The sequence below is a fragment of the Phoenix dactylifera genome, chromosome 14, assembly GCF_051530095.1.
Source record: "Phoenix dactylifera cultivar Ajwa chromosome 14, Ajwa_hap1_PhDact_Kaust_v1.1, whole genome shotgun sequence".
NCBI classification, from domain to species: Eukaryota; Viridiplantae; Streptophyta; class Magnoliopsida; order Arecales; family Arecaceae; genus Phoenix; species Phoenix dactylifera.
In genome coordinates, this window is record NC_143203.1 from 27705019 (window position 1) to 27722410 (window position 17392).

Consider the following 17392-nt stretch of genomic DNA (forward strand, 5'->3'; position numbering starts at 1 on the left):
TAAAATAATATGGTTAGAGAAAATGTTACAAAACTGAACTAGTTACTAAACAAAGCATACTGGTTTAGTAACAAACAATTAAATAGCCAAAATAGAGTACAAGGCAAGGAAAGGCAGATAAACAAACATCAGACAATATTTATGGCTGGAAAAAGCATAGAAACAAACATTGATATATTTATTGACTTCCCCTTTTGATGGTACGCGGTAAAACAAGGATGGTAGGATCAAAACACATTTGTAGTCGGGAAGTGAAAGCTGGCTTGTACCGTTTCTTAAAGCAAGCATCACCTGCACGGTGGTCCTCCTGCGAAACGCGAAAGCCAAGGATCATGCTGTTGATATAACAATAAAATGAATAATAACATAGAAGCATAGCAGTACTTGGAAAACGAAAAAAATGCTCTCTAATGCTATGGAACATAATATCAATAAACAAGTTGGCCAAGCAGCTGAATTGTAAGAAATTTCGTTCTGCAGTCTTTTCTAGAATTTGTTCACCTTTCATCCAAACAGAATGTAATTGGGGCTTTGTGCTTAAATTCATTTCACTTACCCTAAATTACTATCACGACATTGTGATACTTGAACTTGAAAAAAGGAAACCTTATACCTCTAAAGTGCTTACGGAAATGATATAAATTCTATTCAAGAAGCAAAGAAGCACTTCTGAAAATTAACTCAAATATCTCCTTTGTTAGTTGTTTGATATTTTTTTCCAACTATTAAAATTGGCCACCAGATAAAGCGATTTGAGGTGCTTCACTTAAAAATTTCAACAAGTCAAAAACCTGAGCTCCGTTCGTCATCGAAGAGACCTCATGATTCAACTTCTTTGGCTCAAAAAATTTTAGCTCAAGAAAATCCAAGAAAACGAATACATTTCAAAGGAGAAGATAAAAATAGATAACAACATTAATTGACTAAAAAGATTCCAGTTCATTAATTACATGACAGGGATGGAAAACAAAAAAACTGAAGCAATCACATCAAAAAAAAAAAGAGGAAAGAAAAAGAAAGCGATAGATTACCTTGAGGCGCTGGTGCCGTCGACGATCACGGGATCCCAAATGAAATTGCAGGCAGCAACCTCCTCGACAAGCCTATTCATCCACCGTTTTTCCGAACCGAACCCATCTTCCCAAAATCCCCTTCTCGAAATTTAAAGAAACTGCTACCGATTGGCTTAATTAACAAAATAAATTCGTAGCAGAAAAATTAAAACAAAAAAACCCCAAAATTAGAGAGAAAGAGAGAAGTCGAAGGAAGGTAGGAGCAGAAGCGGCGACCAACGATTCAATATCTTTGGAGAGATTTAAAAAGGGAGGGATGGAAATGGAGAGAGCAGTGGAGAATGGTAACGGGGTGATGCAGAGGGCGCGAGTTAGATTGAGCCGTTTCCGGCGTCCTTTTTTTTCTTCAAAAAAAAAAGTGATCCCGCTCCCCAAAAGACGCACCGCCAATCGGGTTGGATCAAAAATCCATCAATGTACCCATTCGATTGGATCTAAAATCCATCAATATAGACATAAGCTGAATCGTAGGCATACCTATCATCTATCGGATCGATTCGGATCGATGCCGAACGGGCCTACGCAACAAACGGATGCGCTCCCTATAGCGAACCGGTGCAAACCAACTGGTTGAGGGTTGGTACGATCATCTTATTAAATTAATAATCCAAATAGATTTACAGTGAGCTAAATCTAAAATTAGATGAGTTAATGGATAGCGTTGCCAACCATAATGATAAAAAATTAGCATTACCTTCCTATTGACATAAAAATTCCAATCTATTTATGAGCTCCAACATAAGTTGTAAATGGTATGGGAATATACTTGGCAGGCCTAAACTGCACTCTCATTACAAAAGATCACTGCTTAATTTATCAATGATACGTGAAAGTTGGCAATTGGTTGTGCGGTATCTGAGACGCTCGTCCATACATCGACACTCCTACTTTATATAGCAATGAGGTGACTGATAGTATTATAGCAATACTCTTTAAGTCATCACCGTGCAATGCAATAAGTACGCTATATGTCTTTACGAACGAAAATGTTCATCACCGTGTAATGCAGTAAGTGCCAGTACATCATCTACTAATAAGGAACCGAGCAAGAACGGCAAGGAATTCAAAGAATCAAGAGAAACTTCTCTACATAAAATGATCAATCTCCTGCACTTGTGTGAGTTCAACTATGTACATATATTAAATGACAAAACTGAAATCTATGATGCCTGCACAGTAGCACACAATTTCTGGTGACAAAATCTCACCTGGATTTTCTAAATTATCGGCTCTATTTTGCCCTTTTCTCATAAACGTAGCACATACATCAACAGAACCGAATCTACCAATACTTCAGACGATCCTCTAGTCCTAGGCCTGCTTACACGTTGATCGGCTGCTATGTAAAAATCCAATTATCACAAACTATTTGCACACTACAAATTTTGATTATTCTGAAAGCAGAAAACACCCCAAAAAAGGATTATAATTTGCTCGAAATCCCTGGTGACACTTCAAAGTAACTGGCGGAGCTGTTGGTTTTCCCTTCGCAGCGACTGTACTTCTTTCATCAACTCATCTTGCTTTTCTAGGATTGAGGTTAGCAAGCCCACCATTGCGGTCTGTCATGATCATAAAAACATGAGGTGACACACTGTTAAGAGATGGCAGCAATAGGATTATCATCATTATAAGGGTTACCACTAGATGTGTATATATACAAGGTAGAAGCAGTAAGTACATTACAGGAAACTTTTAACTTAAAAATTTGCATAGATTTAAGTGTGAGAACCATCGTTAAGATGTTTCGAGCCATTTACACCACAAGCCATATATGGCCTTGGCAAGAAGAGTGCTACATACAGGTTTTAGGGTCAAAAGAGTGGACCAACTTGCTTAAATGGAGCTGCTGCAAGTGATTTTAAAGACCATTTCTCTCTTGATTGCTTGAACAGAAAAGGTGTGTAAGAGCAGATTTGGATGAGGAAGCAAGAAACCTTAGGACTCAGAATTTAGGACGTCAAAGCATCTATATAAGAAAGCACTTGTTCAGGCATTGCATAAAAGTAATACATATTGTAGGAATACTTAAATATAGTAGTTGTAATTATGATTAAACCAACTGATCTTAATAAAACATGGCATCAACTGAATATATTTAATTTTTGGGGCAAGATTTCAAAAGGTGTAGGAAAATAGGAAGATGGTTTCAGGTACTGAGGTTTCCATTTTGGAGGACTGGACCATATACATAACAATACTATGATCTGTATAACTGAGCTAAATTGATGGGATAACACTTGCTCTTTATGTTTCTGTTAACAGGAATACAAAGCATTATAACTCCCATTTAAATTGGTAAAGCTCAGCCAAGATTGCCATGATTCTCGTAGGTTATGCCATTTTGCTCTTTCTAATACTAGATATCTTGTATCTCATGCTAAAATATGAATCAAGGCATCAGCTTTCTAAAATCAGAGGCATATGCGTGAGAAAGGAGTCTGCCATCCTAGCTAGTGTAAAGTTTATGGCTGAAAATGCAATAGGTTCTTTTTTAACAAAGATGTAATGCATATTTATGCCAAAGAATTCTAAAAAGTGCTTGCATACAGATATGTCAGAAAAGCTAAAAATAAATCATCATTATGATCTACCTCCTGCATATGGAATTGTCTTAGCAGCTCAATGTGAAGATTCCTCACATCTTCATGGATCGACTTCTGCAGAGATCCCAAAGTCTCTTCAAGAGTGTGCTGGACTAGCTGAAGTGAAAATGAAGAAGTTCCTTGTTGATCTGTTGGCTGACCTAATGCTCGCATAGATTGAGATGACACTCCCTGCCACAACAAAAATTATGCACAAACATCAACTTTCTCATGCAATTTCGTAGTGCTGTATAAGCGATGTATTACATGTGTATGTATGGGCATGCATGTCTAATTACATTGATTGCAGGAAGGCTCCCGGTCCCCGAGGCATTTGATGCTTCTTGCCCCGATAGCAGGCTATTTAGCAATTCTTCTCTAGTTTCTGCTCCTGTTTTCTTTGATTTTGGTGAACCCACTGCTGAAGCTATTCCCTCACTGAAGGAAGAGGTGGTGCTTATTCTCTCAGCATATGTGGAATACCTCCGAGGGAAAGTTGATAGCGACGTTCCTGGCAACTCAAGATTAGATGATGATGATGATGGCATCATTTTAGTCCCTAACGATGTGGAAACAGAGCTAAGATGGTAAGCAGATGAGGATTCCATGATTACTGAAGAATTTGCATGGTTTAAGGCAAGTTTATTCTGCATATTTGTAAAACTTGTGCTAGAAATTGTTGCAGAGTTCTTGGAGTGACTGGACGATGAAGATGAATCTTGCAAGCCTGCAAATATTGGTCCAGTGGCTAATGACACAGAAGGCACAAAGCGTGACAGTGAAATTGGCTGGCGGTGAGTTAATTTGTCCAGCAACGCATTTCCACCCCAGGCTTCAGGAGTTGAAGAGAAAGATGATGTTTCACCCTTTGAAGAGGCAACTTGTGTGGCAGCTGATGATATAACAGAAGAACTGTCCTGCAATGGTGATGATCAAATTTCAATTAGAACTTTTCCATGGGCTCACTGAATTATACAATAGAATGATATGCCATAAGGTCTACAGAAAGAATAAGAAAGCTGACTGCTGCGATGCCAATGCTTTTTCACCTTACATTCTTACAATGTCTCACATGTTTCAAAACTTACATATGTTAGCAGAAAAAGGAACGGCGCAAAAATAAATTCATCAACTAGAGTCATCTCATGAGGACCATAACTAAAATCGTGTCAATCATGAGTGCCCTTCATATGATAGGACTTTATATGAGCTATCACCAAAATTTGCAAGCCATTTAAAAGGAAATGGTCAAACTGTTGCAGTTGGTTGATGTGTTTCTAGCTATGGATCATCCACATAGTGCCAATAGGTTGCAGTCATGATCATGGTAGACAGAGATAACATTCACTTCACACCTAGAGCTGCCCTTTTTACATAAGCAATATGAAAAGAGTAAGAATCAAGTATTAAACCTGTTTGGATGTTGAATTTGATCTCCAATCTGATATTGGATGAGAATCAGTGCTGCCTTCAGTAAAGGGAAATCTCCTAAGTGAAGAAGGAAACACTGCAGATTTCTTGTCATTGGGCATGTTATCCTTTGTTGCTTCATCACGGTCATCCCACCAATTGCCAAGAGAAGGTGTAATTGGCTGAACATCCACAAGCGGAGAAAATACATCCATATCATCATCCTTTAAGTTATAACTAGACCGAGGTGCATGTAGCTTTGGCAAAGATCCACTTGACCAAAGTCGACTCCGCTGTGGAGTTTCCTCTACAGCAGGTGTTGCTGATATTGACCCATTAGTGCTTGCTGTCAAAGAAGAGCGAAAGCTAGGCATCGTTGCAGAAGGGAAACTCAATGCTGCCATAGAAGGCAGGGGATCTGGCATAAGAACAGAGTCCTCACTGGTACCCCCAAGAAGAGCAACTTCAGCAGTGCAACTATTCTCATTTACAATGACAGGCTTTGATCTTTGCCAGCACAAACTTGTAACTGCCTGATAAGAAGATGAAAATAAAAATAAAAAAAAGGATACTAGATCCAATCATAATGGATGTATGTGCAGAACAAATTACAAGAAGGCCATTTTACCATGATAGAAGGATTACTATGTGGAACACAAAATACTCAAGAAGTAATCACATATGTTATCTGAAAGAAACCCAATTAAGAAGGTGCTATTAAATATAAAAACCATTAATAATGTGTGGTTATGGTAGCAAATTATGTACACACGAGTTATTTCACATATAATAGGTAGTGATCAGATTTAAATGGCAATAAAAACTTACTGCAAAGATGTCATTAGCAAACAAAATGGTTAGCTACAGTAGAAGAAACTCGCTGATAGATTTATTTTTTTTTTTAAAAAAAAGAAGTTATAAATTTCACTGTGGCATGTTAGATCTGAATTTATTTTATTTATGTTGACCCTGAAACTGATTTTCTGCCATGTAGATGTGCAAAGTTTTGTTGGTGATCTCTGCCAGTCATGATACTTCTAACAAGCATAAGCACTTGATTTTCAGGATTGCTAATAAGAGGGGTCGCGAAATCAATGATTGGAACATAATGCTGTTCACGAGGATTGCCCATAGTTGAAATGTATTCTTGCTTAGTTATTCCTTAAAAAATCTTCTGCTATTGTCAATTCTGCTGGACAAACATCCTAGTGAAAGCAAGGCAGGACAACTAGTTTGCTTTGATTTATTTGATCTGATGTGCAACATACTAGCACATGATAGATGCTAGCAAATCTAGATATTCTTAAAAATAAATTTCTACATGTCTAAGGATGTGGAATCAGAATCATGAATATGAATGATACTGGAATAGCCACACAGAAATAAGAGGCTTGCTATTGGATGGTACTATTCATCTGATTATTTATTTTATCGTTGCATCAATAGACAAACTCATAGGGTAGATATTAACATGGTAACCGTAGATGGAATATTTTACTGGAAATCCACACAAGGTAAGAAAGCTATAGAGTTTCAAATAAGAAAAGTGTAAGAATCCACAATGATAATATACTTGTACAGGAGTATAAAGTATTATACATTACAATTGATTCTATCAACAAACTAAACTATCATATATATACAGAAGCCTGGTCAAAAATCAATAGGCAGGCAAGAAGTTAAGAAATAAAGAAGCTAATCCCAGTTTTAAAGATTTTGAGTGTTATAGCATATTTAGAGAAGATTGGTACCTCAGAACTATTATACGCACGAAGAACAGTAAAAGGTTGAGGTTTTCCCCGAACATCATAGAACACTACACGTCCATTGTTTGTTCCAGCAGCCAGTACATTGCCATCATCATGATATGCCAGCGATGAGAAGGGTGCCTCATAATGAGTGCATGATGTGGACCTTCTTGTCCCACAATCATACGTATACAACTTTTTATCTAGACCGACACTAGCAATTATCTATAAGAAGGTAAGGAAAATGTCAAGAGGTGTCAACTGTATATCATACCTATAAAAATTGAAGAAAGTTACAAAACGAATTAAGGACAAAAAGGAAAAAAATAGTTCATATCTTTACCACATGTTTTAACTAATGAGATAAACTATTCATCGAAATCAGCGATACACAATTGAATTAAGAGAAAGACGAGACCTTGTCGCTTGATGGTGAGAAGCAAACGCCAGTTGTTGGTGCAGAATGCTGTTTCAGCCAAGAAACCTGTTGCCAGTGAAAGTAATGAGCTAAAACCCTCATTTAAACCGTAGCAACTAAGCATCAAAACCATATGAAGTAACTGGAAGCACAATGACTTTCAGCAACAAAGGAAAACAGTTTTCATCAACCAATAAATAGGGTACAGAAAGTGATCTGATCATAGCAGTGTGTCTATATCTTTAGAAATTGTATAGCATGAAGAGGGTGAAAAGAATGAAGGCCAATGTACGATTGATATTCATTTTCCTTCAGTTAAAATTCATGGAACTTTAAACTTCAATACATCGGAAGATTGAATACCTTAGAAAAAGGGACTTTGACAGATGGACTTAACACCAGGGAAAAAGAGATGGACTTTAAAGACACTCCATTTATTGATTTTCAGTTCAAAGTTTTCAAAAAAATTTAAATGCCTACACATTCACATGTATGTATATATAGAATTATAGCTTCATATCTGTAAAACACTAGTGTGATCTGCTAACACCACCAAAAACAATCTAAATTATCAGCTTCCCTAAACTCCCAGACCACCTAACAATCTGGAGAAAAGATATCCTGTCATGACTTAGAAGCAAGGTATGAGAGCATCAAACTATGGCAGCATTTAGAATTTTTACACAGTTGCAGAACCTTGTTTGCACATAGGAATAGGCTCCAACAATTTGATGTTATCAACTTACAATATTATAACCACATCTTAGTTACACAATTTAGATTGTCATTTTTTACTAGGGAGTAATAGGAAGCACTGACATCACACAATTTTAAACCAGCAGGAAAACCAGCAGCATCACATTTCATTCTTGGAATTATATGCAGTGAGATTCAGCAATATCTTACAGACCTTTGGACTGCGGCCAGTTGTATCCCATAAATGTACAGATCCATCATCACCTGCTGTCACCAAAATGTGCCGACTAAGTCGAGAATAATCAAGCACTCTTAATACCTGGTCTTAGAGCATTAACATGATTGAAACATCAGATTCAGAAACAGCTTGTTTAAACATCTCTACACATGAATAAGATTAAGTACAAAAAAAATCAACTAAAAGAAGAAAGAAAAGAAAAGACAACCAAACAACCTGCCCATTTGGGTCCTTGAGTTCAGCAGCCCGTGCTCCAGAAGCAAGATTATGGAGAATAAGATCCCCCTTTACACTGATGGATGCCAAATGCTCATCTTTGCAATTGTACATAACACCAGTGATCGTATCAGTGTGACCACTCAGCCATTTGATGCAGCGTTTTCTTTGTAAATCCCATATTCTGACAATATGACCACTTCCACCAGAACAAAGATATCTAGAACCTTTGTTACTAAAGCTGATGGAAACTATAGCCTCCTGCAAATGAACGAAAAGGATTTTCAAAGAATGGTTAGAGAAATTGTGATAGAAAACAAGATCTAAAAAAGTGATGGTGTTTGATAATATTTATGCAGATACGGCATCAGACCAACTTTACGGCCACAGCAAGGTTCAGAATTTGGTCATTATGGCCAAAGCAAGCTGGTTCAGATTTGGTTATTCAAGAATTGTTCAATATCATTGATGCAATATGGAATTCTGATTTGTCTTTGATTAAATAACAAAGTATCAGGTTGCAATCCGTAAAAATTAAACAGTGTACGCATGTATGTATGTTGGACAAACTGAAATTAGAAGTTGACACTAGAAAATCAGTCCTCTGTGACAAACAAATAATTATCCGCATCTTGAAATGAAGGAAGATCAAAAATTTAGCAGATTCAACAACCCATTAGTACAATCTAGCATATAAGTTAATCCCATGAAGGTAGCCGTGCAATGATATAATGCCCATCAATAAAAAAAGTGCTACGAATATGGAAAATGTAGACATCTAGTGGCATCAGTTTCCCCAGTACAATCAATGCTATCAGTAGCTACTCTCATGCCTCATATATATTTCAATTATTTTTCAAATTATGAGTCAATAGGTGGATCAGCAAGAGCATAATCAAATCTGCACGCAAACCTTTGAATATGTACATCATATAATGTGTGCTACCTTACTTGAAATAAACCAGCCTAACTTCTTTTCTCATTACAAATATGTAACAATTATTAGCATTCTGAAGGTGCCAGCAGCAGAGTTGCTAAATAACATCTGTCACTAGAGACTGGGTTTGATCTCCACCTCAACCCAATAAAAGAAGGTGGACCTCTGCATCTACTCCTGCTCTCTAAGAAAGAATTAGTATTAGCTTTCTCAATGTCTTAATTCTCTCATATGCCATCTTATTTTTCTCATACCATATGACATTTGACATTTTATTCTTCTAGTTTTATGTTGGTATATCTAGTAATTCCAGAATAGGAAAAAAGTAACCTTAATGCTCAACAGCAGAACTAAAGCCAGACACATGACAATAACACATTGTCTGATGTGCAGACATTATTAGTATCCCCTCAAATTAACCATAAGAAATGCTATGCATGTTTTAGAGTGCAAAATGACAGTCGAAGAGGTTTCTAATGATTTTTTTCGCATGCAGAAAACTTGACATGGTTGCAAATCCTGTATAACAAAAGTGTCAGGCATGCATAATTAACACAAAACAACACAAACTTTTGTGGAATTGTAACCCAAGAAAAATATCCTAAACGCATAGCCGAATCCATAAAGCGACACTTAAGAAGTACAAGTAACCTGAAATTTTAGGGTTTTCTGTTGCATATTTCTTTGCTTTTTGTCTTTTCTTTTTCATTTGATAGCCCACCTTATCATTGGGATAAATGGAGTTGGATAACTTGTTCACCCCCTCCATAGTTACAACTTATTATTAATTTTTTCTAGCTTTACTCATTACCTAGATGAGAGTATCAAAATGAATCAATTACTACAAAGTTTAACTCCCACTACCAAGGGGAAAAGGCCTACAAGACCATATCCCTTCTGGATAGATATGATTAGTTCAAGATAGTATTACAGCTCATTTTTTAAAGCAATGTTAAGACTTCAATCAAATTTTGAGAAGGAACAAGTACCCATGGCTCAGGACCAATTTAGATATTTCCAACTCATCTTGCACAAGCACGTTGTAATGCCATATATGTTAACAGCTTCACCCAACCTTCCAGGTATTCCAGTCATTCCACCCATATTGCAGTGTCTATGTAACATACTTTTTATAAAGCAAGTATTGTACAGAAAATGAACTTAGAACATTGCACCAATGCATAAACTCACAAAGTAATAAAATGAATCAATTTAATGGCAAACATGTTAAGTCTAAAATGTTCAGGGAATCAAAAGCCCATTCATCATGTAAATACTGAAATGAACATATACAAATAGGAAGTTACTTCTATATCATCACCAAGATCACCCCCAGAAAGAGGTATCACTCCCATGCTTTGACCATTTTTATGCCACAGGGAGATCTTCCTATCATCCCCAGCACTGGCAACCACTAGATCTGCAACAACAACAACAACAAAATAAAAACTAAGACGAAAATATCAATGTTAACATAACTTATCATGTGGATACATCTACAAGGTGTTTTATCATCTTCTATATTATCGCAATATATGAAATTAAAAGTTGTTCCTCCAGACATCAAAATCCTACCAATAACAATCCTACCAGACACATCCCACATCAAAATCAAGACCTAATATAATCTGGTCACAGCCAAGTCCAATTGGCATTTAATATTAACCAACATGTGTAGTAACCTCTGACTGTTTAACAAGAACAAATTAGTTATGTAAAAATAAAAATATCTCTTATTCATATTTAGAAAGTTCATTCACCCTCTTATGCAAAAAACATTGATCATAGGCAAGACATGTATATATGATGAACAAACATTGCAATGCCAAATTTAATATCAGGAGATTCATGACATGTTGCTGATATGAGAAATCTCTCCATACCAGCTATAAGTGGTATGAAGGATTAATAAGAGATTTGAAACTAAATATCATTACGCATGTTACCCATCATACATATGAGAGCACATTGTTGTTAAAAGGCAAGTCCACATGGTGTAGGATGGTTTAGTAACATCAACTAAGTTGTACTGTTCTAATAAAGCAAGTTGTCAACAATCAGTGACCAAAAACTAAAATGGGATTCAGAAAATGAAAAAATAAGAATCTACAGCTGAACTGGAAAATTAGCTAAACCAGTGCAGCAAAAACGCTAAAAGTTAAAACAAAATCAGAGAAAAAAGGGAAATGACAAAGCATCGGAAAACAAAATGCATATATCAGCTAAGATGACAGAGAGAAAACAAAAACATATAGATTTAAACAATCAATCTTAGAGAGAATAGTGCAATTTAAGTGGAATAAGTTAAAGTTAAAAAAGGTCCAGAAGTACTCACCAATGCTTCTAGAAAAGGACCACAACTAGGTAAGATTCATGTTTGCCATCAAATGAAGCAACATTGAAGCATATATCATATAAGGGGGGATTAAGCTGCCTTTCTTCTCGTTCAAAAGCAGTAAAACTTTTTGTGAAATGGATACAAGTTATGCAAATAACTCAAAACAGTTTGAGTTGATAGAGAAGAGGCAACCTGAGAACAAATTGATGGAAAGGAAGGGTTCCCAACGTTCACACCAAACAGCTGAATTAGGTTTTCTGACTATTATAGTAGTAATATTTTCTTGGTTGTGATGTTTGAGATGTGCTTGTTGGGCTACAACATCTACTTAGTAAATTAGATCACATGATAATATTTAACATCGTGCAGTAGTTACAATTACAAGTGGCCCAAGAAGCACATCTCAAACATCATCACCAAGATTTTTTTTTAGAAGAAAGATAGGTATCCCATCAGTTCATGTCATGACAACTGAAACCAAGCAAAAGATTTTTTTTTTTTTTTTGCACGAAATTGAGAGCAAAACCGACTTATCCATAAAAAGATATATGATTTTTATCCAAAAAATTTTAAAAAAATAGATGATCAGAGAAATAAAGCAAGAAAGGGGTTACTGGTGTGGTTCCATTTGAGGGAGTTCACTTGGGATCCAGGGGAGGGAGTGTAGCTCAGCACGCACGGATCGCCCGAATCCACCGTAACATCGAAGATCTTAACAGTGTCCCCTCCGCACGTGGCCAGCAGGGACGCCGACGGATCCACGAAGCTCATCTTCCGCGCGAATCAGCAACCGAATCCTCGCCCTATTAAGCAACAAACAGTACCTGATTCGAAAACTCAAAGATCAAAACAATGCCCTAATTTTTTCCTTCTAAAAAGCAATGCCCCTAATTTTCGACGTCGAGGGGAAGATAGAGTGAGATCAACAACCCTAGTAAGAAACAAAGAGAGATCAGAATCAAAACCCTGGTAACGAGATCAGGGATTGTCTGATTCAAATTCTCTCCTTTTCTGGTTTCCTTTGCCTCGCAATAAAGATCGCGACGAGGGGGATGGAAAGAATTGAAGGAGCAGAAGAGGGAAGGAGCGGATCCCAGCGGCCGACGGCGACTCGGTTGGGGTTTTCAAATGGGTTTCGGATTTTCCCTTCGTTTTCGTTCCGTCGGAACTACCAACGGTCATGTTTCGGTATGCGTCGGGGACGTGCTATTGGATCTTATGCTCATCCGGAATCCCTGATGGAGGTGGATTTGGAAGCTAATGGTTCTAGCAAGGGTGCGCAAAAAAAAGCAGCCAACTACTAACCCGATTCGGACCGGTCTTTCCAATTTAATTTAGGAATAATCATTCAAAAAATTGTAAATTATTTAAAAATTTTTATTTTTTTAAATTTTAATTTAGTGCAATTAGTTCAACTTAGATTCTAGCTATGAATTCTGTACGGCTACCGTGACGAAATCGTCCCGTAATCAGTTTATATTGCAAATAAGATGATGTGTACAGAATTTATGGTCAGAATCCGAATCGAACGGGGTTAAACTAAATGCTATTATTTTTCTGGCGGAAGCTTTATGGGAAACGTAGACACACAAGTTGGATCTAAATGCAACAGGAACCTGGCACGTACAGTGGACGTGAAAGGCTGCAACTAAACTGGGACACAACACTCGAACCACGGTTCAAGTGGGGTCACCATGTGTTGGGATAGTTTTGAAATGGGAAAAAAAAAGTTGAATTTTTCGAGCTTCCCCACACAGATTTCTGGGGTCTAATTTCAATTACACTCCTTCCTTGTCATTCAGGACTTGCAGGAAGATTTGCAAACTAGACTATTCTTGCCAAGGTTGGTGTTGAGGTCGTCCTCTGACCTCAGACTTTAGCCTCCACCGAACTAGAACAGGAAAAGAATACTGTATCCCCACAGAAGGTATTGTCCGCTTTGGGGATCGGTGGCTCCGAGCCCAGTAGGCTCGCTGGAGGGCGCCACCCTTCACGGTTTTTTCCTTTAAAAGGCGCCTCCTGAGGAAAGGATAATTGAGCCCTCCATTTAAGGTACAGACCTTTTCGCTATTCAGTCGATGTGGGACTAAGTCCGAGATCCTTTATTCCCACAACATCAGCATGATAAAGACAGCTACTTCCTTCGCCTGAGCTCGGAAACAGCTCGAACTCGAAAGTCGGGAAGTAGTATTGGGAGAAAAATAGATCACTCAAAGCACATGGTCAAATCGCTGACACTTGATGATGAACGTGACGACGGCGAACATGCTCTCAGAGCGCCCGACCTCATCGCGCTGGATCTCCGCACTTACGACCTCGACCTCGGCATGACTCACGCAGGCACGGTCTCGGCCGAGTTAAGCCCGATCGACCTCAAGACCAGGAAAGACCCGGTCAAAGGAAAGAACCGACCCCCACTTCACCGAAAATCAAGTCATCTATATCCGGGATCAAACCCCGCGATCTCCGCCCAATGGTTGTCAATATTTAAATTCACACGATCTCAACGGATTGCCAGCTAGTCCGAAATCTCAGACCGTTTACGGTAATTCATTGATTCGCACGATCACGCCCGATCATAGGTAACCGCTACATCCCCTCCTATAAAAAGGAGGGGAGCTCTAGGCAGGGGACTCTCTCTCTCTCCTTCCTCTCCTGCCGAAAATACATCCTTATATCATTTCTCTCCATTATTCTTCTCCATTAAAAGCCCCTCTCTGACTTAAGTATCGAAGTCCTACGACGGAACCCCCGGCCACAGGCTTCTTGCAGGTCCATCGGAGACAATTGTCTGCCGCCGTACTACCAGTCGGAGCTCCTCCTCCTCAGTCCGCGGTCATCTTCGGGTCCGATTTCCAGCAACAGTTGGGGTATAAGAAGGAAAGTGGGAAATGTTATCCGCAAATTGCCCTGCACAATGGAAAAAGTCATTCAGGCACCAATAACAACATATTCTTAAAATCTTCGAGACCTATAAAGACCTCAAAAGTCTCTTCTCGTCTTCAAGGGCATGAGCTTATTCGCAATGTCACGGAAGTGGAATTCATTCCATCGTCACCTTTGCACCAAAACAGCATCGAGAAAAAGAAAATGGGCCTATGTCTGTGGGTTCGTATCAGCATTTTTTGTAATAGAACTCCTTTTTGTCACATTTGGTTGGTGGTTTTATTTTCATGAGGGAGAGAGAGTGGAAGATTGTCGGTGATCATTTAGAAATTCATCTAAGGCGGAGATTGTTAGAGAGTAAGAGAGGAAGAGAGGGAGGGAAATTTCAATCAACAATCTAAATTCTTTAGGAGGTAGATCTCGACTTCTAATATCAACTCCGTCTTCTGTCGTTCCGCCAAATTTTTTCGAATGGAGAGTTATGCTCAATCAAAATTTTACCAAAAAAAGAAATTTTCAGTTTGATTGGCTCGTTTTCGTTTGAGACCCTAAACAATAGAATTTGAGCTCGATCAATAGGGGCACCACCCCATAAAGGATGGAAATGATAGAATTTAGTCGCATTATAGATCTTAAAAAATTGTCCGATTAAAAAGAAAGATCATCTTAATGGGGCATCAAATGATCAATTTATGACCTCTAGAAGTTTGATCTACGAGTCGGCTTTCTGACGTGACGGATGTCATTTCTGAACCTTGTCCAACCTTACTCATAATGTTCAAAATAGTCCACATCAATTCTGAGGATCTTTTTGAATCACCACTAATTTAGCAATGGGCTCTTGTTTTAGCACGACTTAAAAGGGAGGGGAAGGAGAGTCACATGGATGGAGCGTTTTGAGATCTATGCAAACAGATGAATGACAAAGGATGAAGTATTTTGAGATCTATGCAGACAAATGAATGACAAAGGATGGAGCACTTTGAGATCTATGCAAGCGGATGATGGTAGAGGACAGAGAGCATTCAGATTGTGCAGGTGCATGAATGACAAGGATAGAGTGCTTTGAGATTTATGCGAGCAGATGGATGATAGAGGATGAAGTACTTTGAGATTTGTGCAGACAAATGGATGATAGAGGATGGAGTTCTTTGAGATCTATGGAAGAAAAAAAATGAAGGATGGAGTGCTTTGAGATCTGTGCGGCAAATGGATGATAGAGGATGAAGTTCTTTGAGATTTGTGCTAGTGAATGTATGATAGAGTGGAGTGCTTTGAGATTTGTGCACGTAGATGGATGATAAAAATGAAGTGTTTTGAGATTTGTGCAAGTGGATGGATGATAGAGGATAAAGTGCTTTGAGATTTGTTGAAATGGATGGATGAGAGAGGATAAAGTGTTTTGAAATCTATATAAGAAAATAAATGATAAAGGATGGAGTGCTTTGAGATTTGTCTAGGTGGATGGATGATAGAGGATGGAACATTTTTGAGATCTATGCAAGTGAATGGACAATAGAGTGCACATGCTTTAAGATCTATGCAAATAGATGAATGACAAAGGATATAGTGCTTAAGGATATGTGCAAGTAGCTGAATGATAGATGATGGAATATTTTGAGATCTTTGTAGGCAAATGGACGATAAAGAATGAAGTGCTTTGAGATCTGTGTAGGCGGATGAATGACAAATGATAGAGCCTTTCGAGATTTATGTAAGTAGATGGATGACATAAGATGGAGTGCTTTGAAATCTATGCAGGTAGATGAATGACAAAGGATGAAGTACTTTATGATTTGTGCAAGCGAATGAATAACCATGGACGGAGTGCTTTGAGAACGCATGAAAGTCACAATTCAACCTCTCTGAATTAAGGGTACTTTTATCTTTTTTCTCACTCCATTAATGATGTCAGTATTCAGATAGATGGCTGGGCTACATTGCAATGAATTTAAAATTTTAGTGGTTAATTGATATTTTTTAAACTTTTGGGATTTAAGTATAAATGGCCCAAACTTGGAGGAGTATCTCTGTAATTTTTTTTTTTATTACCTTCACTAAATTTTTGATTGATAACATTATTAAGTAACTTTTTTAAATAGAAAATGGCTTTTACACTTGTGCATCGATTTTCTTGAAAAAATTATAAAAGCTACAATCTTCTACAGTACAAGTTGAAGGTTAGACTTTTTTAGAAACTTTAATGTAAAAGGGTACATAATAGAGTTGTTTTTTACTTAAAATAGTTATTTGGTAGTAATATCGGACAATAATCTAATAAAAAAGACATTATTGCAAAAATAATATAAAGTAAGATATATACACACACATGGTAGTTTTTGAAGTATAAATATGCAACAAATTATATATATTTGCAAGCATACACACATATAACAGAGACAATGGGAGGCTTCAATGCCATTACAAATTGCAGCATAATGACAGTTTTCACTCATAATATTGAACTTCGATCATATTTATATGTACTAATAAGAATTGTTGTAAGCGAATTTGAAATCTTTGTAATGCAAATCGAAAGATATATTTGTAGACTAGGCACCCAACCTCATGATGATGATGATGAAGAAGAAGATCCCAAAGGAGAATAAGAGGATCACAAGCAAGAAACCAGGAGAAAGAAAAAAAGAACAAGGAATAGCATCCAGTTCTCAAATCAAAAATTTAAAATAATCTAATCCATTTATAGCTGAAACCAAAAATCCTATCAATCCTAAGCCATTGGACGTCATAATCCTACTCTAATTAAAGAGAAAATAAGCTGTCATAATTAACCAATAAATAAAATGAGCTCCAATACGATCCATAGTCTTGTTATCTTGCCGGTGC

General features: G+C 37.5%; 1 protein-coding gene across 3 annotated transcripts; it reads right to left on the minus strand.

Moving 5' to 3' along the window:
- Window positions 1–2135: 2135 nt before the first annotated feature.
- On the minus strand, window positions 2136–12966 carry LOC103697585 (protein NEDD1). 3 transcript variants are annotated; one of them, XM_008779477.5, is made up of 11 exons: window positions 12625–12966; window positions 12274–12483; window positions 10629–10741; window positions 8385–8645; window positions 8145–8249; window positions 7235–7300; window positions 6820–7041; window positions 5071–5601; window positions 3958–4575; window positions 3668–3850; window positions 2136–2635 (listed from the first exon to the last, which is right to left on the minus strand). In XM_008779477.5, exons 2-11 carry the CDS (start codon window positions 12428–12430, stop codon window positions 2528–2530), a joined length of 2364 nt encoding a protein of 787 aa, XP_008777699.1. In that variant the 5' UTR covers window positions 12431–12483; window positions 12625–12966; the 3' UTR covers window positions 2136–2527. The 3 variants fall into 3 exon arrangements, with proteins under 3 accessions (XP_008777699.1, XP_008777715.1, XP_017696201.1); XM_008779493.5 differs by having other exon boundaries at window positions 12590–12930; XM_017840712.3 differs by having other exon boundaries at window positions 12274–12930.
- Window positions 12967–17392: the final 4426 nt, after the last annotated feature.

Bases quoted from the DNA above. Each gene is read 5' to 3' on its own strand.
- LOC103697585 (XM_008779477.5), bottom strand. From the start codon at position 12,430: ATGAGCTTCGTGGATCCGTCGGCGTCCCTGCTGGCCACGTGCGGAGGG. The intron at 7,301-8,144 runs GTCTGTAAGATA...CACTGGCAACAG, and splicing joins CAACTGGCCGCAGTCCAAAG to GTTTCTTGGCTGAAACAGCA. The intron at 2,636-3,667 runs GTAGATCATAAT...TGATCATGACAG, and splicing joins GACAATTCCATATGCAGGAG to ACCGCAATGGTGGGCTTGCT.